Below are 24,709 nucleotides of genomic sequence, written 5' to 3' on the forward strand. Positions count from 1 at the left end.
GAGGCTGGAGAAGAGGGGAAGCAGCCTCGAGGTGAAGCAGCCTTGAGGAGTCCTTGTGAGGAGTGCTTCCCCTCACGGCAAGCACACTCCCCGGGAAGTGAGGAGAAGAGATTTGGGTGTGTTTAGAAAGTAGGTAACCCACTCCCCGCCCCCCCCACCCCCCGACTTTAAAAAGAATCTTGCTTTAGATGGAAAAGGAGTGGCTTGTGAAGTCTATTACTGTATTTTTAATCTTACCACCACAGCAGCGGTATCTTTCTTAAGCTATGTTTTGTGACCAGAAAAGTGGTAGGGCTTGGCCCCATTTTGTCTTTGGCTGACTAGAGCTCTCTTTCTTATTGATATGCTTGTATTAATGATACCAATGTTGGAAAAGCTCCGAAAAGACCCATCTGGATTCCTGGCCAGAGTGTTACTAGACTTAGTGTGCTGCGGGAAAGGAAGTATTCCCATCCAGGGGGATTATTAAACTGGGGGGTTCTGGAATCACTTTAGGATTTGAGAATATAAGGAGAAACCTTATTAATGGTCAGTTTCAACCTTATTTCATTTTTGAAGAAATAAATTTACATGGAAGGAGGAGCTTATTGGGATGTACATAGTTTCTTGAATTGGCAAGTTTACAACCATTGTCCTCTTACTACTGGCCTAGTATTCTTTCTGTGATACCATTTAATTGTTGAAACATTTCATACTTTAAAAATTAGACCACAATTATAGTGCTAGCTTTTGAGAGGAGTTAGGAAGAAACACTTGAATGTTTTTAGAGCTGGTGAATAATTAATATTAGGGATGATGGCACTTGAGAAAACCAGAGAATAAAGAAAGCTGTATTTGTGTGTTTCTAAATTGGAGGCTATTTTTCAACTCTGCAGTATCAAGGTAATTCAAACTGGGTTATTATTTACATTTTTGTCTCTCGGCTATCGGTCCACTGTTGGGAGTGTGTGGTCCCCATGCACTTAAACTACCCGGTGATCATCTCTAGATGCAGTAGACAGTCACTGACTCCAGGAGTTGAACTTTTGGATAACTGGTTGTACACGTTATATTGGAGTGCGAATTGGTTTGCATGTGGTTGCTTTTGGTTTCTGCAGGTTTTGTAGTGCATCCCTGAGCATGAGCGCAGAATGAAGCGACGTTTGGATGACCAGGAGTCACCGGTGTATGCGGCCCAGCAGCGTCGGATTCCTGGTAGCGCAGAGGCTTTTCCTCACCAGCACCGGGTGCTTGCCCCTGCCCCTCCCGTGTATGAAGCGGTGTCTGAGACCATGCAGTCAGCCACAGGGATTCAGTACTCTGTGACACCCAGTTATCAGGTAAGCTGGAGCCCAGCAAGGGACTAGGGTGAAGGAGGAACACTGGTGATTCATCCAGTTACAGAGTTTTTATTAAGTATTCAGGTATTAAAAATCTATTTATGGGCTATATGTAAGGTATAAAAAATAATGTAAACAATGTACACTTGTGTATTTACCACACACATTTTTTTTAAAAGAGTGTTGTTGTTGTAACCTTTAAGTTCATCCTGAATTTCCGTGGTCCCTTTTGCTTCAATAAAGTTGTTTAGTTTGGGTATTTTTGAACTTGTATCTAAAGTAAAAATGTATATTTTCTTCTTTGATTCATTTTTTTTAACCCATTCTTTGTGGAAACGGCAACCCACTCCAGTATTCATGCCTGGAAAATCCCATGGACCGAAGAGCCTGGTGGGCTACAATCCATGGGGTCGCAAAGAGTCGGACACGACTGAGCGACTTCTGTGTGTATGTGTGTGTGTGTTTCCTAAGACTTACCCATTTTCATGTATGTGACCAATTAAGTAGAATTTTCACTTGGTTATGAATTACATGAATATATTCAATTAATTTATCCATTCTTCTGTTGATAGAATATCAAGCTGTTTCCAGACTTTTCCTGTTAGGGGCTTCAGTGAGTGTTCGCAGGTTTTCCTAGTGCAGTGGTACTCACAGCGGCAATCCCCGGTGAGATAAGCTTGCACCAGACTGTGAGCTGGTGCGGTACATATTTTATCAAGAAGGTCTTGCTATGGAAACTAAAAAAAAAGGCAGTGGAATTAAACAGCGTGTTTATTAGTGAAGTAGGTGGTTTGCATTCTGGTGCAAGCTGCTTATTTTTGCAGACCATTCTGGAGGTCTGCTTATTTAACTTATATGCAGAGTACATCATGAGAAATGCTGGGCTGTATGAAGCACAAGCTGGAATCAAGATTGCTGGGAGAAATATCAATAACCTCAGATATGCAGATGACACCACCCTTACGGCAGAAAGTGAAGAATTAAAGAGCCTCTTGATGAAAGTGAAAGAGGAGCATGAAAAAGTTGGCTTAAAGCTCAACATTCAGAAAACTAAGATCATGGCATCCAGTCCCATCACTTCATGGCAAATAGATGGGGAAACAGTGGCTGACTATTTTTGGGGGCTCCAAATTCACTGCAGATGGTGATTGGCAGCCACGAAATTAAAAGATGCTTACTCCTTGGAAGCAAAGTTATGACCAACCTAGACAGCATATTAAAAAGCAGAGACATTACTTTGCCAACAAAAGTCCATCTAGTCAAGGCTATGGTTTTTCCTGTGGTCATGTATGGATGTGAGAGTTGAACTATAAAGCTGAGCGCCAAAGAATTGATGCTTTTGAACTGTGGTGTTGGAGAAGACTCTTGAGAGTCCCTTACACTGCAAGGAGATCCAACCAGTCCATCCTAAAGGAGATCAGTCCTGGGTATTCATTGGAAGGACTGATATTGAAGCTGAAACTCCAATACTTTGGCCACCTAATGCGAAGAACTGACTCATTTGTAAAGACCCTGATGCTGGGTAAGATTGAGGGCAGGAGGAGAAGGGGGTGACAGAGGATGAGATGGTTGGATGGCATCACCGACTTGATGGTCAAGGGTTTGGGTAGATTCTGGCAGTTGGTGATGGATAGGGAGGCCTGGCGTCCTGCGGTTCATGGGGTCGCAAAGAGTAGGACACGACTGAGCAACTGAACTAAACTGCAGGTCTGAGGACACAGTAGGAAGTTTGAGTGTCTAGGAGAGGGTTTGCTGGGCCATAGGATGCATACATTTTCACCTTTAGCAGGTAACGTCAAATTGTATTTCAGAGCTATCCCACGTTTATTTCTATTTACTCCAGCACTGTATATTCCTGTCATTGCATATCCTGATCAACACTGATCATTTATCTCGTGTCTGTTCACTCTTTTTTGTAAAAATATAAATTTGTGTTTTGCCCTTTTTAATTATGAAAGTAAATATCACGGTTTAAAAAAAAAGATATAATGTGACTTTCTCCTCTGAGCCCTCAGACTTAACCCCACTGGGTGCATTTCTCGGGTATTCAGAGTTTTCTCTGCATATGCAGGCATGTTTATTTACCTTTCTAAGTATTTAGATGCACTTCCCTCTTTGCATAATTTAGGCCATATTGTGTATACTGTTCTGTTATTTCTTTGCACTTAATATGTAGTGGACAACTTTCCACTTGAATATATGTATAGATCCAAGTAATTAAAAAATATATTTATATATATATATATTTATTTACTCGTCTGCTCCAGGTCTTAGCTGCAGCGTGTGGGATCTTTAGTTGTGGCATGTGAGCTCTTAGTTGTGGCATGTGGGATCTAGTTCTCTGAGCAGAGATTGAGCCTGGGCCCCTGCATTGGGAGCTTGGAGTCTTAGCCACTGGACCACCAGTGCACATCCCAAGTAATTTTTAAAAAACCATTGCCTATATAATATTCCATTCCAGGTCAGTCAGAACCATAACTTATGTAACTAGTCTAGAGAGGCACAGGTTGGGCTGGCACAGGAGTTCCCTGGTAGCCTGGTGGTTAGAATTCTGGGTTTTCACTGCTGTGGCACGGATTCAGTCCCTTGTCAAGGAACTAAGCCCCTGCAAGCCATGTGGTGCAGCCAGAAAAAATAAAGTAAAAATGAAAAAAATAAAAAGGTTTGGCTGGTACTGGTAATATAAATTGGTTTAATCTTCCTTGACAGCGAGTTGATAGTTTGTATCAAAGTTGTTATTTTTTTACCTAGCAACTCCATATCTAGGAATTTATAAGAAAACAGTCAAGGAAGAGGGAAAGCTGGATGAAGTAGGAAATGGTAATTCCTTAGCTGTCACTCCTCCTAGTGCCTTCGTATGGGGCCGGGTGGGGCAGTCAGAGGACTGCTACAGATCACATCGTTAGATTAGGACTTGGAGGAAAGGAAGGTGGCGTGTTTTCCTTGGGTGATTACTTTCGTCTGAACTAGTTCACGACTTTCTCCTACACCTGGGATAATCACATTTATTCCTATACCAGAAACTATAATGTGCTCTTATAAAACCAGCCATCACAAATATTTGTAAATGCTAGTTAAGTCTTAGAAAAACCCGTTCAGTATATGCATGTTATAATATTAAAAGCTCAGAAACATATAACTCTTCTTACAAGTGTTAGAGCTTTCCGAATCGTCTAGTTTCTTTTTACTTCTAATGTTTATTGTTTCTGTGGATTTGTAAACAGTTGCTCTATTTCCCACCTTCTGCTCTGCCCAGGGTAATCTTTGTAAATCTGTGGGGACTTGGGGAAAAAACATTCTTAAGTTGTAGTACTTAGTTTACATTGTTTTAAAGTGTCATATTATTTAGTCTCCTTACCTTGGAGATGTGGCATATCAGGTGTATTGTCCTTAGTTGTTTTCTGTAGTGATTAAAGTTCTGAAATAGGAAAATTTTTAAAGCTTTGGAAATTTTATATAACACTTCTTGCAATAGAAATAGAAGGAAAGGGGTCTGTACTTCTATTTTAACCCTAACCTTTAAGAGGACAAGAGAGAATAGATAAGAAATATGTTTCATGTTAGACCACGAACAGGTTGGAAAATTTAAAAATTCTTTATTTTAAAATAGTAAATGAGGGGAATTACCTGAGTCCTAGTCCAGTGGCTAGAGACTTGGAGTTTTCACTCCAGGAACAAATAAGAATATACAGAATAAAACAAAATAAAAATATTCTATAACCTTACCATCACAAAATAAAATGGTCACATTTTACTATATATTTGTTGTCTAGGATTTAAAATGTTACTGTGTTTTTTCCTGAATGTTAATTTTTTATGCCAGTATAGTTGATTTGCAGTGTTGTGTTAGTTTCAGATGTACAGCACAGTGCATGTGTGTGTGTACAGGATTCTTTTCCATTACAGTTTATTACCAGATCCTGAGTATAGTCCCCTGTGCTATACAGTAGGTCTTTGTTGGTTATCTGATTTATCTATCAGATCAGATCAGTCGCTCAGTCGTGTCTGACTCTGTGACCCCATGAATCGCAGCACGCCAGGCCTCCCTGTCCATCACCAACTCCCGGAGTTCACTCAGACTCACGTCCATCGAGTCAGTGATTCCATCCAGCCATCTCATCCTCTGTCGTCCCCTTCTCCTCCTGCCCCCAATCCCTCCCAGCGTCAGAGTCTTTTCCAATGAGTCAACTCTTTTCATGAGGTGGCCAAAGTACTGGAGTTTCAGCTTTAGCATCATTCCTTCCAAAGAAATCCCAGGGTTGATCTCCTTCAGAATGGACTGGTTGGATCTCCTTGCAGTCCAAGACACTCTCAAGAGTCTTCTCCAACACCACAGTTCAAAAGCATCAATTCTTCTGCGCTTGTATGTGTATATGTTAATTCCAAACTCCTAATTTATCCTTAGTATATTATATATACTGCCTTGTGTAATGTGCTTTAAAAAATTATTTAAAAGTTTAAATCCATATGCAACACATGAATACATTCAGTTTATGGATTGTGAACATTTTTAAGTGTTAAAATATTTGCCTCTCTATCAGTGCTATTCAAACTGTGGTCCACAGATGGTTGATGTGAATACTTTCATACTAGTCTGTAATGAGATAAGTACAGAAATGGAGTGTTTAGAAACTTCTTTAGTAATTGGACATTGTAATTTTGTGTCTGTAGAACCTTGTAATAAAAAATAGGGGCTTATGTATTTTTATCTCACATTATATATAGTAATTCATTTTTATTGTATTTCATAAAAGTAGTAGTCCATGAAGAATCGGAACTTAAGAAACAAGAAAAACTGGTCCTTTGCCACAGATAGTTTGAGATATACCAAGCTATATAATTTTTAATAGCTGTAGAATTCTGCTATAAGATGGATGGGCTATAATTTTTTCACCAATTCCCTTTTGTGGGAAATTTGGGTTTCTGGTAATCTTTTCTGTGTGTGTGTTCGTTAGAGGCATTTGGGGAAGAATGCACAGGCCTTGAAGCTTCTCATCAGTGTTTTGTCCGTTCTAGGTTTCAGCAGTGCCGCAGAGCTCTAGCAGTCATGGGCCCACCATCGCAGCGGTGCATAGCAGCCATCATCACCCCACTGCTGTGCAGCCCCACGGAGGCCAGGTGGTCCAGAGCCACGCTCATCCAGCTCCACCAGTTGCACCAGTGCAGGGACAGCAGCAGTTTCAGAGACTCAAGGTGGTGTTCCGCCCCTTCCATTTCTCTCTTAGCAGGCAACATTGGCTTCAGCTTGTTACTAGTGGTGTTACAGCTGTTCACAGTAGGCCGGGGGGTGAATGACAAGAAGTCTTCCTTTGTTTTTGTTTTGAAACCTATTTATATTTCCTGTCTTAGCACCTTGTGCCTGATCCAGAGAATACATTCAAGAGATGTTTTGGGGATGAATGTGTGGTGTTCAAACGTTCCAGGATTGAGGAGCTATTTTCATATGAAATAATGTCCATTTTTTGGATGCCTACTTTTGAACTCTTTAGTTCTTAGCATGGAATAAGGTTTTATTAACATACACATGGTTGACTACAGTCCTGTATGGTAAATGGAGCCAAGTATTATGGTTTAATCTTATTCTTTATGACTAGCTGAATTGGCTAGCATCATCAAGTCCATCCTTAGTAAATCACATGCTCCTTTGGGGAAACCATTATGAAGTTTGGGAAAGGCTATCGTTGTAAATAAAAAGTCAGTGTTTTCATCTGATCTACTGAGTATAGATCTACTGTAGGTTTTCAACACTTTGAAATTCATGAGGCATCTGTGGAGAAATGAAACTTTCATTTCCAGCTAACCTTCTCTCTCTGTTTACTTGAGGCTTACTTTTCCAAATGTGTGATTATGGTAGTAAGTTTTCCAGATTTCTTTTTTTTCCCCTAGTTTTTATATAAAATTTGAAATCAAGTGCAAGAAGTATAAAACTGAAGACCTATAAAGAGATAAGATGTTGGATCTTTATTTGGTCATACAATTGTAATTATATCAAGTAGCTTGCAAGTAGGAATGAACAATGTACCCTTAAAAGACACATCATGTGTAGCAGATACTTCATCTCTCTCATTTTTTGGTACTTAATCTAGTTCTCCCTGACTCCTGCCCTCATTGTTTGGGTTCTCAAGAACTTTAACATTGGCCTAAAGAAATTAAATGTTGCATAAATAAAAGCACACCAAAGCTAAGCTATATAGAGGGATTTTGTGAAATTTACTCTGTATATTAGCTTAAGTCATTACGAGTTGACTATGCATAAACGTAGTCCTAAAGAGAGTAGAAATTATCTGGGCCTGGAACTTTACTCTGGGCTCTGTCTTTGGGAAAATATTTATAAGCTATATCAATGTTTTCCTTAAAACATTTTTACTCTCTGTTTGTAGAGTGGTGGCTGTATACCAAAATGTATTATTGTTACAGACTTAGCACTTCACTGAGTCCTGAAAAAAATGTTTAAGTTGGTTTGGTGTGACTAAATTCCATATTAATATTGTATTCAGCAATTAATACCTTAATGTTGCAAAAGCACCTATAACTTACTTATTAAACTAACAAAAAATATATATTTATTTCTGTATCCTTTTTCCAGTCAGCCCTGTCAAAGCATAGCACCTATTTTATTCTCCTTCCTCACTTGGCTATGAGTATATAGAGTGTGCTTTGTATGTTTTACAGGTGCTGTCAAGGAAGCAAGAAAGGGCTTTAGAGTTGGGGTTATAGAGTGAGTCACAGGTCCAGTTAGGTGTTCTTGCTCTGTTCTCTTAGTTACAAGCTCCTGAATGTGATTCCTGAACATAATAACTTGTTGAATTTCCTTTCTAACAAGGAGAGGTAAAATGGTTTCTTGTGCCTCCATGTTAATTTCATTTAATATTCTCATATTGCTTGCTATTTTGGGGTCAGTCTTAAAATGTTTTACAAGCATTTGAACCAACTTCAATAAACCATTTATATTCTATAATAAGGAAATGTTCAGTGAGAACTCTTAGCTTATTTCATACTTCAACATTGTCTATACTTTCTTCTTTGTCTTTGGCAGATTGATGACAAGGAAGATTTGAATAATTTGAGACATGCTTGGTGTGATTTAGTTATTTGTTGAATGCCAGCAGCATACATATTTGGCACATATTTAGCAAGTTCTCTTTACAGTTGTTTGCTTGTCTCCCCAACAAGATTGTGAACTTCAGGAGGTTGGGGACTTTACTAATAAATGCCTGTTGAAGTGAGCCAGGAAGATGCATCAGCAGAATCTGAGACCTTCCCCACATGCCTCCTTAAACCTGTAGCTTTCAAATGATTTGTTCCAAGTTGTGTTCTTCTAAGTAATGATTTCTAGAACTGTATACATGCTTTTATAAAAGAGTTGTACTATACTAATTTTTAAACAGTGGTTCATTATGACCTGTACCTTTTTCTTCCAGACACACATACATCACATATACTTTCCTTCTTCAGGTTTCAGCATTTTTGCTCTCTGTGTATTTATTATATTACACCATAGGGTGCTTGTTTTTGTTTCTGATTTTTTGTATGTTTATTTTTGATAACTCTTCTGTTGTGACTGTAAATACTATTCTTCATTATCTTCCAAAGTCTTTCCCTTCTGCAAACTTACTGAGTTTTAGGTTCCATCAATTTGGTCACTAATGAAACATTTCAATATGGAAAATTGTGAATATTGAATTTCAACAAAAATTGTCATGTTATTTATAAAGTACCAAAAGACCAACCTCCAATGAGTTGGTATTGACCAGGTATACACACTGTGCTCTGGCAGCACAAATGCTCTCATTAACCATGGCTATAAGTGGAAGTTGGGGCAACTCTTGACCTACTGCTCTTTAATGGCCTATTTGATCATAAAGATTCTGTTTCACAATATGTCACCAGAGTAGTGCTTGTCAAATCAGATGTTTACTTGTGAAACTTTACTAAACTTGATGTTATATAGAATTAAAAATAATCCCAGAGTATGTAGGATACACCTAGTGGGCAGTTCCCTTAGATATCTCCTGAGTAACTAAAACTTAAGTTATCCTAGATCACACTTGTAACTTTGTAGCCCTTCAAACTTGTTCCTCTTTGTGAATGCCCACATGGTATATAATTTAGTGAATGCCCTCTCTGCCTTATCTTCCATGTACAGTCAGTCAGCCCCAAAACCCTGTCACTTCTGTCTCCTAAAAAGCTTTTGAATCTGTCCAGTTCTCTCTTTTTGTTTGGTCAGTACTATAATTTATGCCACTCCTGTTCACACATCAGTTAATCTTATAGCATGACTGGTTTTCCTACCTCCTCTTCATCGTCTATTTTTCCTGCACCAACTCGTTCTCAACACTGTAGCCAAATTGATACACTAAAGTGCAGATGATAAAAATCTGAATTGCTTTCTAACAAGATCCTTTCAGAATCTAGATCTTGCATTGTCTCCTGTGTTATCTCTTATCATTCTTCCTACCACCATTTCTTCTTTTCACCACAGATCCTCTAGCCAAACTAAACTGTTTTCACATTTCCACATATACCAGATGGTGTCCCGTCTGCAGTTTTGCCCTTGCTGCTTCCTCTGACTTTCTTCATGGGTCTTCATTTTTGCTAACTTGTACTCATCCATAAGACTCGGTTTAGACACCATTTCTTAAGGAAGCCCTCCGGTATGTCCCCATAGGTTGGTTGATTGGTTTATTTTCTTGTGTGTGGAGGGGTGCCCTTCCCATGTGCTCTCTGGGCATTTGGTGACTGCCCACTTGCCCACTGTGTTATGACTCCCAACTGGATGTGGAATGAACTTCTGTACAGCAGGGCATACCGTGGCTTGTTTGTCATTAATTCCTTGGGACCTCACGTTGGGCCTGGCCTAGCATGTTGTTGCTTCTTAGTAAATATTTGTGAAATGAATAAATGAATGAATAAGTGAATGACATATGGATGTGATTATCCTTCACTAATAATTCTATGCAAAACTATTCAAAGCAAGGTTACAGATTTTATGAGTTAATTTTAATTTTAAGCTTGAGTTATATTACTGGTACACATATTAATTTTTAGTGTTTTTAATGTATGTTTACTATATGTTTCTATTTCATTTAATATGCTGATTTTATTTAGGTATAAATCAGTCTTTTAGAAGTAATTCTTGGCTGGCTTTTCTCTTAATAACCTTGAGATTTGTCCCTGCCTCAGGTGGAGGATGCACTGTCCTACCTTGACCAAGTGAAGCTGCAGTTTGGTAGTCAGCCTCAGGTCTACAATGACTTCCTTGACATCATGAAGGAGTTTAAATCTCAGAGGTAAAAGATACATGTGGTTGTACTCGAGAATTTTGCTTGTTATGTTGGTTCTGGAAGGAGGATATAGCTTATTCTCATCCGCTGAATGATAAAGGGCTCTTTGGAGGGAGTTGTGCTTTTATTTCCATGGGTCATGTTTTTGTTTTATATATTGTATAAAAATTAAAGGCCCAACACCTTTATTTTTTGCATACTGATAAATTTTTCTTAGTACTTAATCTCAGTCAGGGAAGTAAACTGGTAATGATTAGGCTACTTGCTTTTTGGATTAGCTTAAGATACCCTAATATTCTGGCGTGGTTCACTATTATAAAAGAGTAACTCATCTGAACAATGTATATAGATACATGATGATTTATACTGGTGTATCAGGGGTTGGGTCTTGCATGGCAATTGGAGTTGAAGACTTACTGCCTGGGTATCTGCTTGATAGGACTGGTAGCATGCTTGAATGTCTATTCTGTTTAAAATTTTGACCAAGCCTCTTTGGTTATGAAGATAAATGGCTTTGAATTTCAGAGGTCTTTGGGTGTGGTTAATTTTGTAATATTCAGGTTGATTTTTATTTTCCTGTGTAGAGAACCTAGTGGAATGTGAATTTTGTCTTGCCAGAGTGCTTTGTCAGGCTTGCCACTTTAATATTTGTGTTTCTTTTCTTTTTTTTTAATTAGCATCGACACTCCAGGAGTGATTAGTCGCGTGTCCCAGCTGTTCAAAGGCCACCCTGACCTGATCATGGGCTTCAATACCTTCTTGCCCCCTGGCTACAAGATTGAGGTGCAAACCAATGACATGGTGAATGTGACAACTCCTGGCCAGGTTCATCAGATCCCAACCCATGGCATCCAGCCCCAGCCTCAGCCACCACCCCAGCATCCTTCCCAGCCTTCAGCCCAGTCAGCCCCAGCACCTGCCCAGCCAGCTCCTCAGCCCCCACCTGCCAAAGTCAGCAAGGTGAGCACTTGGAAAACTCTGCACCATGTGAAATGCATCCCTAGAAAGAACCCTCCTTTGACATTTTCCCTTCGTATATAAGGCTTAGGTAGATAACACAAGTTTAAATTTCATCAGAGAAGATGCAAGTCACATTCCTATAAAGTGGCTCACATTTACACACCACGTAGTTATATATCTATTTAAGTCTACACATCGGCAACATACATGGACTCTCTTGCCCCCAACTTCTGCTGTTTGAACCCGTGAGCATCCCAAGAAGTGACAGCTTTGTGTAATAGTACTTTGATAACACAGGCAGAAATAGTCAGCTTACACTGTTTTCTGCATGGTCATCATTTTACAAAAGTTACTCTGTTTACCAGATTAGACCATGCCAAGCTAAGCAGAAGATCTTGATGATGATGAGGTGTTCTTAGTATAGAACTCTACTGATACAGTAGCCATTAGTCACATATGGCTATATTTAAATTTAAATTAATTAAAATAAATTTAGTTTTTCAGTTGCACCAGCTACATTTCAAGTGCTCACTGGTTTCGTGTGGCTAGTGGCTATTGTGCAAAATAATGCAAATAAAGAACATTTCCATCACCTCAGAGAGTCTGTTGGGCAGAGTTGGTTTAGAAGACTTTATGTGGGGTTAACTGCAGCAATTGAATTGTCTTTTTTGACATTAAAGATCTATGTAGAATAAGGTTTTTTCCTATTCTGTTTGCACCTGTTGAGCAAGTAAGCTTAAAAATTACGTATGAAAATTCTTCCCTGTAATTGGAGATGTCGCCCACTTTTAAGATTGTGTTTAGAAAACTTAAGGCTGGAATTTTTGTATTAGAATGTGTGAACCCTCTGCTCTTGCCACCCCTGCTCAGTGTGATCTGAGCTGGGCTAAGATGGCCTAGCCAGAGTGAATAAAGTATATATGTTAATCAGACACCTTGTTTCTCTTTACTTTGAACTTTCTTTCCTGTGTTAAACCATCTGTATTCCTGAGGAGAATAAAGACTTTTTTCTTTTTAGCCTTCCCAACTACAAGCACATACTCCAGCCAGTCAGCAGACTCCCCCACTCCCACCATACGCGTCCCCACGTTCTCCACCTGTCCAGCCTCATACACCAGTGACAATCTCGTTGGGAACAGCCCCGCCCTTGCAGAACAATCAGCCTGTGGAGTTTAACCATGCCATCAACTATGTTAATAAGATCAAGAACAGGTTCCAGGGCCAACCAGACATCTACAAAGCGTTCCTGGAGATTTTGCACACATATCAGGTAAGACAGTTGCCCTTCCAGCCTGTCTTAACCAGGTTGCCTTCTGGGAACAACTAGTCTGAGAAGAACTAGTTATTCTGGACACAGTTGTGTCCACTAATTCTTACTGGTAGTTAACCAGTTAGAAATTGTGATGTGTGTTTGTAAAGCCAGTTTGATTTACCTGACTTTAATTGCCTTGTAGCAGCCAGTTAGGATTTTTAAAGTCACTGCTCTGTGAAACAGTGCTGTTTATCTGAAAGTTTAAAGAATAATTTGTGTGATATAGTTAAAGTACAATATAGAAGGAGAAATTTCTCTAATATTTTGTGTTTTATCAGTCGGTAGTGGTCCCCTGAGCATTCACATATACTGCCCTGGTTTTCGAAAGGAATTGTCAGCCACCATCTTCCACTCCTTTCTCAACTTCAAAGCTTAAAGCCAAAAACAAGTGCTAAGAACATAGACTTTCCTCCTAACTGCGGTCCAAATAGATAACATACAAAGCCAGACATCTCAGAAGGTGTGCAAAAGCAAGTCATTCAAAACAGTGCCCCTTTAATATGATCTCTTCCCATTTGCAATTTCCTATCAGAAAGAGCAGCGAAATGCCAAGGAAGCTGGAGGAAACTACACTCCAGCATTGACTGAGCAGGAGGTGTATGCCCAGGTGGCTCGTCTTTTTAAAAATCAGGAAGATCTGTTGTCAGAATTTGGACAGTTCCTACCAGATGCCAACAGCTCTGTGGTAAGTTATTTAGAAGAACTACACAATTGAGAACGGTTGTGATAAGTTAGGAAGCTGGAATCAGAAGGAGACTTTTTCGAAATGATAACTTGCTTTTATAAGAGCACTCATCTCTTTCATGTGTTCTTAATTAGCTTTTAAGCAAAACAACTGCTGAGAAGGTCGATTCCGTGAGAAATGACCACGGAGGCACGGTGAAGAAACCTCAGCTGAACAACAAGCCACAGAGGCCCAGCCAGAATGGCTGCCAGATTCGCAGGCACTCTGGAACAGGGGCCACCCCTCCAGTGAAGGTGAGGAGGGCACAACTGCTCGTTGTGACTTTCAGGAACGGTAGTAGCAGACAGTGTGCAAGGCTGACACTTGGATCCTGGATATTTGAAGTTAGTTGGTGTATGTCACATAAACTCAGTGCGAAGCTTTTTATCTGGCCCTGTGAAGGAATGTTAGAGTACTAATTGCTCCGATTACTTTTGAGTTCTTACAGGTTTTCTTTATAGTTTCTCCCTTCTTTGTTATTAGCTCTCATCTATTTCTTTGTTTCCTGCCAAGGGTTTCTGAGACTTAATTTGTCCTGCCTTGTACTAAGAAAGAAGCTGATTAAATTGATAACTGTTTCCAAAATAAGTCAGTGGTCTCTGAGGTCCTCTTGTGAGTAAAGTGCAAATGCTTTGTGGGATCTCCTTGGTCTAGAGGCCTGTCCTGCCCAAGGTTCTTTGTTGGGTTGCCAGATCTTATCTGTATCATCTTAATCTCCAGGGAAGGACCTTGGGGGTGCAGCAGAAGGCGGTCTTAAACTCCTGTTAGTGACTTAAACCCTGATGATCTGCCTGCAGAAAGCTGAGCCCACTCTCCCTCATTGACGTAGGGCAGCAGTGGTAGGGAGTGGGCTCTGTGTATGCATTGAGTGTTGCTTCAGTGAATTATGAAGCTGTATATGATGTTGAAGAGGTAGATAGTCTTTAGAATTTAAAGAAGAACAAAAGCTAGTGGGATATCTTCTGGTAAGAAGTGACTGGTAAATAAGCAAATACCCACTAAGAGTGACCTGTAAGGTGCTGACACTTTTGAAGGGCTGTTGAACTATTTTTCCATGTTTGTAATGGTTTCTCCCTTTGAAACCAGCTGAACATAGTAATCGTGTATGTTTCTTCCCTTTAGTAAGGAGTTTTAGTAATACAAGTAGCAAGAATCAGGTCAGCAGATAGGTGCCAATCTTTGTCTCCTCCCACACTTGATTACCCGCAGGTGGAAATCCTATATTGGGAGATTAGGATTCCCTGTCTGTCTTTTCCTTAGGCAGTATAGGCAGAGGCTGTGGCTCTTAAGAGAATGCAGTCCAATGGCAAAGGTAAATGTGCTGCTTCTCCCGGACTGTGCATTTCTTCACAGGCAGTTGAGAGGTCATTTCTTTATAGTAAATTTTCTGCGTGGAGTTATGTATGACCCATTTATTTGCTTTAAAAGAGCAATCTTAAATTGGGCTGAGTGGATGTTACTGACAAGGTAGTTATTCCTTCTGTGAGGAAAATAAACTTTTTTTTTCCCCCCCATGATTTTTTCAGTTGAACTATTTAAAGGTAAAGGTTAAAGATTGATTACTGTGTATTCCAGATATTTTTATAGCCTCTTCTGCCTCCACAGCTAGGAAGATAAAGCAATAGCATTTGGTTCCTAATAAAGTTACTTTTAGCCCATAGAAAAAAATAAGGATATTAATTCTAACATCGCAGTAATGCTGTGACCATTTATGGAAAGAGTTATTGGCAAGTAGAATGACCTGTGAACCTCTAGGGGGGAATGACAGGCAATCTGAGAAATAGGGAAGATGAGTAGAAATCTTTTGTAAAGCAAGTTAGTGACTTGAATTCTCTCATTTGTTGCGAATTATTAATCAGTGGTGGTCAGGGATGGAACCTTAGAACAGAGATGATAATAAAACTCAGGGGATTCCCTGGCAGTTCAGTGGTTAGGATTCGGCCCTCTCACTGCCGGAAGCCCAGGTTCAGTATCTGGTTGGGGAACAAAGATCCCACTATGGGGCACAGCCAAGAAAGCAAAAACAGAAAAGAACAAAAAGCCTAGAGAAACCCTCTCTTTGAATCGTACATGTTTATATTTTTCCTTTTTTATAGAAGAAACCTAAACTGCTCAGCCTCAAAGATTCTTCTATGGCAGATGCCAGCAAGCATGGTGTAGGAACGGAATCATTATTTTTTGATAAGGTGAGTAATAAATGAAGTGGATTTGATTGAACCCGTGTCTCTCATGCCTCCTGCATTGGCATGCAGGTTGTTTACCACTAGCACCGCCTGGGAAGCCCTGCATCACTTTGAAAAACAATGCATCAAATTGGAAGACCCCTAATATTAGCTACTAATGCCCAAAGAAAATCACCTTGTCCCCAAGAAGATTTTGTTTTAGAGGCATCAAGCTGGTTAGGACTTTCTACTTTCTAACGTAGATTTCAAATTGTAGGTCCTTGCCATCTTTGAGAACTGTTAGCAGAACTAGAGAAATGGTAACACTGTTTGCTTTAATTTTGTGAAATAGTTTGCAGCAAAATATAGCATTTGCCTTGTGGAAAAAAGCTATAAAAGAAGTGCATGATATTACTCTCTAAAACTACTGCGCTCCTATTGTAGATACCCAGGTGTATATAGTGAAGCATGTCAGTGCACCAATTGTCGAGGACTTAAAATGATTTGTAACCTTCTGATTGCTTGTGAAACTTATTTGTGGTATAAATATTGGGTCATGGGAATTCTGATTTAATTGTATGTTGTCAAAGCTCCCCAGGTGATTTTTATTTTTTTTTTTAAGTTTTGGTTGTGCTGGGTCTTTGTTGTCATGAGGGCTTTTCTTTAATTATGAGCAGGGGCTACTCTCTAGTTGCGATGCACGGGCTTCTCATTGCCGTGGCTCTCTTGTTTTGGAGCACTAGCCCCAGAGTGCGTGGACTCAGTAGTTGTGGCCCACAGGCTTAGTTTCTCTGAGGCATGTGGGATCTTCCCAGATTGTGGATCGAACCATGTTTCCTGCACTGGCAGGCGGATTCTTTACCACTGAGCCGCCAGAAAAGTCCTGCACCTCTGGGTTTTTGTGAAAGGGCAAATCACTTAGCATCTCCATGATTGGTGCCTCCTGAGTCCATGGCTCTGATCTGAACCAATTTCTGAGGGCTGCCTGGGCACTTGGTGCTTGCTTTTGAGGCAATTGTAAAAGTCCATGTCACAGCCAACAGATAGCAAGGAAAGGGTGAGGGAGGGGGACTGAACAGTTAATTTTTAAAATAGGGATAGTGTTTGTTGTTGTTGTTGTTTTCGAGGTACTTATTTCTTAGACATACTAAAAAAGTCTGGAGTTTGCTTGATAATTCAGGAAAATGCTTAGTGTTTTGGGTTATTAAAATTCTCAGCACTCTAAAGAAAGGAGAAATGAAGAAAGGAAACAGATCAAGTCAGAGAACAAAAGTACCTTATTTTAAAAGGTTATTAGTCAGGATTACCAGAGTTTGAAAAGAGTGTTGAATAGTTCTGTAAACATCCATTAGGCAAAGCAACAAAACCTTGGGCAACACTCTTACGGTTCAGAGAATCAGGCTTGTGAGAAGTAAATGTCTTATTTACTCCAGGATCTCTTTTTTCAGAATTTTTATTATAGGCATTTTTAAACATGTGAAATTAAAGAGAATGGTGAAATGACCCACGTGCACCTGTCATCCTGCCTCAGCAGGTCTCAGTTCCTAGCTGCTGGGCTTGTTTCATGTGTACTCTCGCCTACCCCAGGTTATTTGGAGACAAGTCTCATGTAATATATTATTTCACCCATAAGTACTAAGTTTTCTTTCTTTTTTTAATATTTGTTTATTTGGCTGCATCTGGTCTTAGTTGTGGCACGTGGGATCTAGTTCCCTGATCAGGAATCGAACCTGGTCTTCCTTCATTGGGAGCACAGAGTCTTAGCCACTGGACCATCAGGGAAGTCCCTAAGTTTCCTTTTTAAATGACTCCTTTTTTCAAACATAAGCATTAACACATCTAAAAAAAACAAAATTGATTCTTAATATTATCAAATAACAGTTCAAGTTTCCCCAGTCTTTTAAAAGCGATCCAGGATCTCTTGATTTCTCACTTAATTATTTTTCTTTCGGTTGTCTCCATAAGGTCCGAAAGGCTCTGCGGAGTGCAGAGGCCTATGAAAATTTCCTGCGCTGTCTTGTTATCTTTAACCAGGAGGTGATCTCTCGGGCGGAGCTTGTGCAGTTAGTCTCTCCATTCCTGGGGTAAGTGGAGTCAGGAGCTTGGCCCTGGTGCATGATATGAAAGTAAAATAAAATTTAGTTTGTGGGAGTATATGATAGACAAAACTAATTTGATTGTGGTGGGTCAGTTGACTCATAAAATGTTAGTGCTAAGAGAGTCCTCTGCAAAGTCTTCTAGTTCAGCTTTGGAGATGAAAAGATTGGTAGAGGGCACATTGGCCAAGACTAGTGGTCTCCTGATCCCCTGACCAATGTTGGATGTTGTATATAGACCAGTCTCTCCCAGGGTTCTAGAATCTTGACTTTGACAACCAAAGAATTATCTGAACTTTGAAACAATATTCTTGATTAGAAGAATGGCTGGTTATTGCCTTGTTTCAGGACAGTTCTTGCATCACCACCTTAACTGATCTTAGAGCACTCTGTAAGAAAAGGAGAAGCCAGGTATTCAAAAGCAGTTCTTCTTAGGCAAGAAGTAATAATTGTCACTGGAATTTGTCCAATGATAGCAGAGTTCTGACTCTACATCAAATAGTGGTAGTCATACCTCAGCATTACTGCATAATGCTTCTAATTGCTCACCAGTTTTTTGGTTTGATTCTTTAGGAAATTCCCAGAATTGTTTAATTGGTTTAAAAACTTTCTGGGCTATAAGGAGTCTGTACATCTGGAAACCTTTCCAAAAGAACGGGCCACAGAGGGCATTGCCATGGAGATAGATTATGCCTCTTGTAAACGGTTGGGCTCCAGCTATCGAGCCCTACCAAAGAGTTACCAGCAGCCCAAGTGTACGGGACGGACTCCTCTCTGTAAAGAGGTAAGGCCTTCCAGGGAAGGTATCAGCCCTGAGTCCTCGGCTTCCTCCAGAAGGAAGTGGTACCTGGAATGGAGAATTTGTACGAATGAAGAAATCAAAATCCTTTTCTGTCTTTTTTCAAAAGAAAATGTTTTGTACTTATATTGAGAACCTTTTTCTAACTGTCTTTTTAAACTTGCTACAGGTGAAACTTGCTACAGTTTCACTTGCCAGGGGTGAAACCTGTAATGTTAACTGTTTCTTCCCTCCCCTAAAGTTTTGTCTTTTTTAATTGAGAAAGCTTAATCACCAGAAAATTTCGTTACACTTTTGTTTCAATGTCTCTTCTTTTACCCAAAGGTTTTAAATGATACCTGGGTTTCCTTCCCTTCCTGGTCTGAGGACTCCACCTTTGTTAGTTCCAAGAAAACTCAGTATGAAGAACATATCTATCGTTGTGAAGATGAACGTTTTGAGGTACAAGCTCCTTTATCATTTGAAGTTTGGGGAAATGAGAGATTCTGAAAGAGAGGATATCTTAAATACCTACTTGAGAGGATTGGCTTTTAAGACCAAAGAGCAAGAGGCTCATATTCTTTGTGGTAAATGCTTGTTGTATTTACCATGTTTTGTGACTTTGTCAGATATATTGGTAATATTTTCATAACAAATGTGACTTATCTAGGCCACTTTAGCCCTTTTAACTGAAATTATCCATTGATGGCTGAATAATACTCCTTTGAATTTTTAATGACATTTTAAAGGTTATTGTGTTCTACGTAGTATTTAAAATCAGTATTTTAAGACCTGGTGGGCTTTCTTGCAGCTGTTTTAAATTACTTATCTTAAAGTGTATATTTTTTTTTTAGCAGCTGTCTTACTAACATGGTTAGCAAACTAGCTCTCCTGTGAGAACTGGAACTCTTCTGTCATATTTCTGATGTTGATTTGTCTCCTTTTGAAAGAAAGTTGAGTTAGGGACTTCATTTTAAAGTAGTTGGGAAGGGAAGAGCTGGAGTGAAGAAATGAGCTGGTCGAGAGCCCTGATACCAGGAGTGGGAGTACTGGAAACAGACTCAGTTCCCAGTGTGTTTAAATGTCTGGTTCACTGATACCAACAAAAAGGGAATGTTAAATGTGTCTAGAGAAAGAAAATTACATGCCTCCTTTTTAATGTATTTATTATATAAAACTGACTGTCCCTGCTCTTCCTATGGATGGGAGATGTTTTTCTCCTTTTTAATCCATACTGATTTAGCTCTCTGCCAGTTATCCCCATTCACACTTGCTTCCTCTGTTTCTGGCATGCTTTGAATGAAGAACCACGTGTTGGTTGGTCCTCTGGGCCCCAATGTTTATGAGGAGCTTCGACCATTTGCAGAAAACTCAGTCATGACAGATATTAACTTCTGTGAAAAGTTTTATCAAGCTGAAGAAAGCATTTCTTTTTTTATTTTTTACCTGTGTTTAGTCAGTTTCAGTGATGTGTTAGCAGAGATTGACGCCTGTTTTTCACAGGATATTCTATTCTCAACTAGTATGCCTGCACAGGAGAGAAGCATCAGCCTCATTTCCTGCTTGTTACTGCAGTAGTGAGGATGAAGGAAATGTGTGCATGTATGCACATGTGCATGCTGAGGATTGGATGCGGTAGACTAATTTGAATCCTTTATAGATCAGGATTGGTTAATATTCCTGTAATATAGTCAACCCCTAAATCCCAATGACTTGAAAAAGACCTATTTATTTCCTTGTCATACTGCATGTGCATTGGTGTTCAGCTGAAGATTCCACTCATCAGAATTGCTTGGGGACCTGCGTTGGCAGAGTGCCACCATCAGGAACACTACCAGTGACTATAGGGGAAAAGCTCAGATGGATCTTGCACCCTTAAATGCTCTAGCCTAGAAGTAATGGATGTTACTTTGACTCACCTGTTAACAGCTCATAGGTCAGAACTAGTTACACGGCCCTACAACCCACTCCAGTACTCTTGCCTGGAGAATCCTGTGGACGGAAGAGCCTGGTAGGCTGTAGTCCATGGGGTCGCAAAGAGTTGGACACGACTGAGTGATTTCAGTTTCACTTTTCACTTTCATGCATTGGAGAAGGAAATGGCAACCCACTCCAGTGTTCTTGCCTGGAGAATCCCAGGGACGGGGGAGCCTGGTGGGCTGCCGTCTATGGGGTCACACAGAGTCGAACACAACTGAAGCGACTCAGCAGCAGCAGCAGCTAATCTCAAGGCAGCCAGGAAGTCCAAGCCATCATTTATCCATAACTGGGGAAAAGGGGGCATTAAAAGTTTTGACAAAATGACTACCATAGCCCTCAAACTAGAAAATTAGGAAACACTTATACAGAGTTATAGACCCTTGAGACTGCTCATTTCCTTTATTTTCTGTTTCTCATCTAGAAAATTTTGTGTTAAGCTTTGGAAAAAAGTTAACTCAGGGTTGCTAGTCATGTCTTTAACCAGGTTAGGCTTGGCCCTTGCCAGAAAATAAAGTGTCAGAAATATTCAGTGAAAATTTAAATGGTTACCCACAAATACAACATTGAAGCCCTTAAGTAATACTCTTATTATTAGTAGATGTGGAACAAGACATTAAACATTTAAACATTTCAAGTTACTCTGAAAAACTTTACTCATGAGATTGATTTACTATCTTGAATGGTCTTTTTGGGATTTGGTGGTAGTGGTGGTTATTGTCTGTAACAGATCTGAGTAATTGACAAAAGTTCAGAGAAAAGTGTCAGTAAGGTTGCCTCCTCCTAGGTCCCTCTGGCGTGAGGGCCAGTCGTCCTCAATAAACCACGTTGGTGGCACCAGAAGTATTAACCACTGCTTTGTTGTTGTTTTTCCGTTGCTAAGATGACTCTTTGTGACCCCATGGGCTGGGGCACGTCAGGCTTCCCTGTCCTTCACTTATCTCCCTGAATTTGCTCAAATTCATGTCCATTGAGTTGGTGATGCTATCCAACCATCTCATTCTCTGTCACTCCCTTTCTTTTCCTGCTCTCAATGTTTCCCAGCATCAGAGTCTTTTCCAGTGAGTCAGCTCTTCACATCAAGTGGCCAACGTTTTAGAGCTTCAGCTTCATCATCAGTCCTTTCAGTGAATATTCAGGGTTTGGATGTTTGCTGTGTGCCTGGTATTGTGCTAAATCCTTTATGTGGGTTGTATTATTAAATCCAGAACACAACCTTGTGAGAGTAGGTGGTGGTATTCCTGTCTTACTGATAAGCTAACAGTTTTATATGGCCATGGTATGAGAAGGCATGGCACCCAACTCCAGTACTCTTGCCTGGAGAATCCCATGGACGGAGGAGCCTGGTAGGCTGCAGTCCATGGGGTCGCAAAGAGTCAGACACGACTGAGCGACTTCACTTTCACTTTTCACTTTCATGCATCGGAGCAGGAAATGGCAACCCATTCCAGTGTTCTTGCCTGGAGAATCCCAGGGACGGGGAGCCTGGTGGGCTGCTGTCTATGGGGTCGCACAGAGTCGGACACGACTGAAGTGACTTAGCAGCGGCAGCAGCATGGCAGAGCCCAGATTCAAATCAGGGAGTTTGACTTCTACCTTCTACTCCCGACAGCTATTCTGTTCTGATTTGGGTCCTGAACACACTTTTGTCTTTTTTTTTTTTTATAGCTTGATGTAGTTTTAGAGACCAATCTGGCAACTATCCGGGTTCTGGAAGCAATACAAAAGAAACTTTCCCGCTTGTCTGCTGAAGAACAAGCTAAATTTCGCTTGGACAACACCCTCGGGGGCACATCGGAAGTCATCCACCGAAAAGCACTCCAAAGGATATATGCTGACAAAGCAGCTGACATCATTGATGGTCTGAGGAAGAACCCTTCCATTGCCGTCCCAATTGTCCTTAAAAGGTACCTGAGTGCATATGCCCTTCATGCTTTAGTGTGCTTCTCAACAGATTTAGTGTCCCATTAAATAAGATTCTCCTTTTTAGCCCAGTTATTCCATGAGACCTCCATTTCTCCCCAACCTCGGCTGTAGGAAGTCAGGTGGATAGTGTGGGATAGTGGAGCTTCTTGATGGGGTTCTGTGTCACCAACAGCAGAGAACAAACCTTTCCAGTCCATACTGGAATGCTCTGTGTGTTTAGGGGGATATTTTAAAAGAGAGAACAGAGAAGAAAACAGCCGCCCACCTTCCTGCCACTCAGTACTAACCAGTGTTCACATCTTTTGTTTTTTAGTAAGAAAAATCACTTTGTCTTTATAAAATTGATATGTTACTTAAAAAACCTTAGCGTCCCATAAACTTCCAAGAATGTCTTCTTTCTCCTAACCAACCTTCAAACCAAGTATAGAGGGGCCATTGAACCCACCTAAATAAGGCTGTAGTATCAAAGAGGAGGCCAGGGCTGAGCCCCAGGCGCCTCCAAGACCGTGGCACTCCTATAAATCTGGTCCTCCCTCTGTATCACCTGGTGAAAACTTATCCGCTGCACAGTTCACACGTGCCCAGATTTTCTTGTTCCTCCTCAGTCTTCCTCTCAAGAGCTGGCAGAAGGTGTTTGCCTTCTTGCCAGTAGTGTTTAACTTTTGTCTTCGAGGTGGAGGATATCCTTCAGTTCTAGTGCTGGTTTTGATTTTATTCTCCTCTCTTCTAGAGAATCAGAGTCAGTTGTTTTCATTGGAACTTCCAAGCTCTGTCTAGAGGAGCATTCATTGTTGTGCAAGTTCTCTGCTCTTGAACATTTACGTTAGCATAGTAACCATTCTCAGAAGTCCTGTAGCAAAGAAACTTGTTTCTCTTTGTTTTAGCTGGCCAAGGAAGAGAATCTACTCTTCTAGGGTATTCTGTGGAATGTTGTTTGAGAAACAACTGTTCTCGGCAAGATTTCTGACTTTGGGATAAATTCCCCATACTAAGTCCTGAATGAGTAGTTTTCTTGTGTATCAGAGTTCAAGACTAGTTTGAATAAATTTACCCCAGAGTTGCCAACAGATCTGACAGATCTGCTGTACCTGTTGACCTTTGAAATAAAGTAAACCTGACATATTTCTTACTTCTAAGCCCTTGTGGGATGAGGTGCTCTTATCCCCTTTTTATGGATAAGGAGGCAGTTTTACATGGCTAATGTGGCAGAGTCAGGATTCCAGTCTGCAATTGTAATATGACTCCTTGCCTTAAAATTCCCTCCTCTGGACTCTGCTGTCTTTCTTTTCCACCCTCCACCCCACTAGGTTGAAGATGAAAGAGGAAGAATGGCGAGAAGCTCAGAGAGGCTTTAACAAGGTGTGGAGAGAGCAAAATGAGAAATACTACTTGAAATCTCTGGACCACCAAGGCATCAACTTTAAACAAAACGACACCAAGGTCCTGAGGTCCAAGAGCTTACTCAATGAGATTGAGAGTATCTATGATGAGGTGAGTCAGGGATCCCAACATTTGTGAGAAGTCTCCAGTCTGTATGCTCAGCATAGCTGTGACTCCTGCAAATTACCTTTGTTACATGAGCATGAGACCCTCCAAGGTTTGTTGATTGTTGCTTCATAGGATAGACTTCTATTCCCAGTTCTTCTACCATTTTAAATCTAAGGCTCACTAAGCTGTTTTACTGGTTTTCCAGTTTTCCATCCTGGTTATAGTTAATGCCCACTGCCACCCTTCCACTTCTCTCCATATTTTCTTCCAACAGTACCTTATATTCCTTCTTGTAGCCTATCTCAACCTTCCACAACTTAAAATACTATCTTCAATCCCCACACTCTTTCTCTCTCTGTTTTTGACCATGCTGTGTGGCTTGTGGGATTTCAGTTCCCCCACCAGGGACTGAACCCAGGCCTTTGGCACTGAGAACAGGGAGTCTTAACCACTGGACCACCAGAGAATTGCCCCCAGACTCTTGCTAATCCCTTGTTTATTCAGCATCCTTCAGGATTATGTAGAGTACTGGGAGCTAGGATACAGAGATGAATAAGAAGTTAATCCTTCTTTCTTTGAGCTCATAGTCTTAGGGGATGGATAGAAACAAATAGAGTATGATTGAGAATTTCTAGAAGGGTGTGATCTTGAGTTTTAAACTTTATTATGAAAATATCAAGCAT

At 40.3% G+C, this 24,709-nt stretch overlaps 1 protein-coding gene across 2 annotated transcripts in view; it reads left to right on the forward strand.

Annotated features, from left to right (window-relative positions):
* The window catches only part of SIN3A (SIN3 transcription regulator family member A), a 67,434-nt gene that overhangs the window by 20,385 nt on the left and 22,340 nt on the right, over window positions 1-24,709 (forward strand). For both annotated transcript variants that reach the window (XM_061394775.1, XM_061394774.1), the window contains exons 2-14: window positions 1,098-1,319; window positions 6,336-6,512; window positions 10,503-10,609; window positions 11,281-11,563; window positions 12,582-12,833; window positions 13,408-13,560; window positions 13,695-13,853; window positions 15,696-15,785; window positions 17,727-17,845; window positions 18,431-18,641; window positions 18,981-19,097; window positions 22,281-22,519; window positions 23,846-24,029. In XM_061394775.1, coding sequence (XP_061250759.1) covers window positions 1,131-1,319; window positions 6,336-6,512; window positions 10,503-10,609; window positions 11,281-11,563; window positions 12,582-12,833; window positions 13,408-13,560; window positions 13,695-13,853; window positions 15,696-15,785; window positions 17,727-17,845; window positions 18,431-18,641; window positions 18,981-19,097; window positions 22,281-22,519; window positions 23,846-24,029 — 2,280 coding nt within the window. In that variant the 5' untranslated portion in view covers window positions 1,098-1,130. The remainder of the gene's footprint in view (window positions 1-1,097; window positions 1,320-6,335; window positions 6,513-10,502; window positions 10,610-11,280; window positions 11,564-12,581; window positions 12,834-13,407; window positions 13,561-13,694; window positions 13,854-15,695; window positions 15,786-17,726; window positions 17,846-18,430; window positions 18,642-18,980; window positions 19,098-22,280; window positions 22,520-23,845; window positions 24,030-24,709) is intronic.

Source organism: Bos javanicus, chromosome 21 (assembly GCF_032452875.1).
Source record: "Bos javanicus breed banteng chromosome 21, ARS-OSU_banteng_1.0, whole genome shotgun sequence".
NCBI lineage: Eukaryota > Metazoa > Chordata > Mammalia > Artiodactyla > Bovidae > Bos > Bos javanicus.